Source organism: Myotis brandtii, unplaced genomic scaffold (genome assembly GCF_000412655.1).
Source record: "Myotis brandtii unplaced genomic scaffold, ASM41265v1 scaffold277, whole genome shotgun sequence".
Classification (NCBI taxonomy): domain Eukaryota; kingdom Metazoa; phylum Chordata; class Mammalia; order Chiroptera; family Vespertilionidae; genus Myotis; species Myotis brandtii.
In genome coordinates this window covers 316,491-318,964 of record NW_005360548.1, presented here as the reverse complement: position 1 = coordinate 318,964, position 2,474 = coordinate 316,491, and the positions used below count along the sequence as shown (strand labels likewise).

Genomic DNA, 2,474 nt, shown 5'->3' with positions numbered 1-2,474 from the left:
GGCAGGAGGTCATCAGTCATTGCAGCTGGTCCTGGTGTAGGCCACCTGGTTTTGCTGCTTTTCTGGGCCTGGAGCTGAAATATTATCTCTAGGGAGGTGACGTGTATCTGCTATAAATTGCTTGGTCAGTTTGTTCAGCCATCTATCTCAGTTTCCCCGTTCTACTTGTCCTGGCTTCCTGGCCCATCTCAACCTCACTGACCTCATCTCCTACATTCAATCTTTGATGCATCAAGTATTATTGAGCACCTCTTGTGTGCCAGGCACTGCTCTAGACCCTAGAGATACAGCTTTGAACCAAACAACACGGACCAGCATTGTAACCATCTTCTTCAACAAGCCCATCCCCCTGGCAGGCCTTTGCACTACCTGAAATTATCTTTTCCCCCCATTGATTTTTAGAGAGAATGAAAGGGAGGGAAGGAGGAGAGAGAGAGACAGAGAGAGAAACATCAATGTGAGAGAGACACATCGATTGGTTGCCTCCCAAAAACACCCTGACTGGGGCAAGGATCAATCCCGAAACCCAGGTACATGCCCTTAACGGGGAATTGAAACCTTTTGTTCCAGCGCTGACACTCTAACCACTGAACACACCAACCATGGCCATGACAATCTTAATTTATGACTTGATTTGCCTGTGGATAAGAGTTCAGGGAGGAGGCAGGGCCCATTTCTCTGTTACTCAGAGCTGCATCCCTAGGTCTAAAAGAAAGTCTTGTTTGTAGTTAGACCTCAATAACAATTAGTTGAAAGAATATTAGCTAACATGCCTTTAACACGTGTGCTATATTCACCTGGCCTTGTTTTATTTATTTTTTTAAATATATTTTATTGATTTTTTACAGAGAGGAAGGGAGAGGGATAGAGAGTTAGAAACATCGATGAGAAACACCGATCAGCTGCCTCCTGCACACCCCCTACTGGGGATGTGCCCGCAACCAAGGTGCATGCCCTTGACCGGAATCGAACCCGGGACCCTTGAGTCTGCAGGCCGACACTCTATCTACGGAGCCAAACCGGTTAGGGCCTGGCCTTGTTTTAAATTGTGTACACACTTGTACCTACTTAATCTTGAAAACGATCCCTATTTTACAAGAGTTAACAGAGGGACAAAGAAGCTAGGCTTCAAACTGTCAATATAAGAAGCATTCAAACCTATAGAGAATTTTTGTGAGTTTATTTAAGCCAAACTGTCAACACTTGCCAGGAAGCAAAAACTCAACGGACTGAGATAATGCTCCAGAGAATGGCAGTTTCACATCTTATTTTATACATTACAATCAAAAAAGAAGACTTAAGTGGGTTACAGGAAATTCATTTGTGATTAAAGAGGTGGAGAAAGCAAAGCGGGAAACCTCTGGGATTGGATAAAAAGTAAAATGATAGACACCTACTTCTTTTACACAGGTGGTACAGGAGAGTTAACAGTCAACAATGAACATAACAATAAATGAAAGGATTTATGGTCTCTACCCTGGTGCACTGGTTGTGGCCTGAGGATCCAGAAAAGGGGAGTTACCCTGACATTCCAAAGGTATGGTATCCCGGATGCAAAAGATAATAGACAGGCTTAGTTACGGCCAAATTTGACTTGTGTCAGGAAAGATTCTAGCCTAAGACATGACTACCTGCCATAAACTGCTTTTAGTTTAAAAGTTTTAATTTCAACCATCCTTTGTGGTTACTGTAGGTCTCTGAGTTTGCAAGGCTGCCCCAGAGTTTGTCAGGTTCGCATGTGGCCCCTTTTTGTCCACAGAACTCAGGTAGTCTGGCTTCAACTGGATGGCCCTAACCACTATGCGTACTGCTCAATACATGAATGATTCAACCGATCATGCAGACTGGCCTGGGTTCAAATCCCAGCGCTGTCGCTTGCTAGCTGTGTGGCCTAGGACTTACCTCTCTGAACCTCACATTCTTTATTGTTAGAGGTCAAGTCCCTCCTCCTAGTTCGCGGTGCAGATGTCAGGTGCTGGAGGAAACTGGCTCAAAGACACCGTACAGGCACGCACATGCAAACACTGGACCCTGATAACACTGAAAAGGGAGGTGGGACCGGGGGATGGCAATGGCGAGGGTGTTGGGGGTGAACGCAGGGGGCGGGGTGATCGCCGCCAGGCTCCGGGTGTGGCCTCCTAGAGGCTGCCAAAGTCTCTGGCTTCCAGGTTCCCCCAGTTTGTCCACGCCCTACTCGGGGCCCAAAGCGCTCTCTCCGCCCCCCGAAAGTGAGAGACTGAAGAGAGTGTGTCCCCGACGCCAGGCGGCGGCGGCGGTCTGGGAGAAAGAAATCCGGCGGCGGGGAGAGAACACTGGCGGTAGGCCAGGGTGGGGAGCTCGCTGCCCCGCCTCCCCACCTGACTTAGTTGGGAAGGGCGCTGCCCTACGGCGTGGAGCGTCTGGGAGCTGGAGAAGGAGCCAACCTGCGGAGATGGAGGCGGCCGGCACCTGGGCGCTGCTGCTGTGCTGCTGGT

The 2,474-nt window shown here is 48.8% G+C and overlaps 1 protein-coding gene across 1 annotated transcript in view; it reads left to right on the top strand.

The window, feature by feature from the left end:
- Window positions 1–2,071: 2,071 nt before the first annotated feature.
- LOC102262701 (cytochrome P450 2S1) overlaps window positions 2,072–2,474 on the top strand; it is a 13,514-nt gene continuing 13,111 nt past the window's right edge. The window contains exon 1 of the mRNA XM_014541691.1: window positions 2,072–2,318. Within this exon, the coding sequence (XP_014397177.1) occupies window positions 2,072–2,318 (247 nt within the window). The remainder of the gene's footprint in view (window positions 2,319–2,474) is intronic.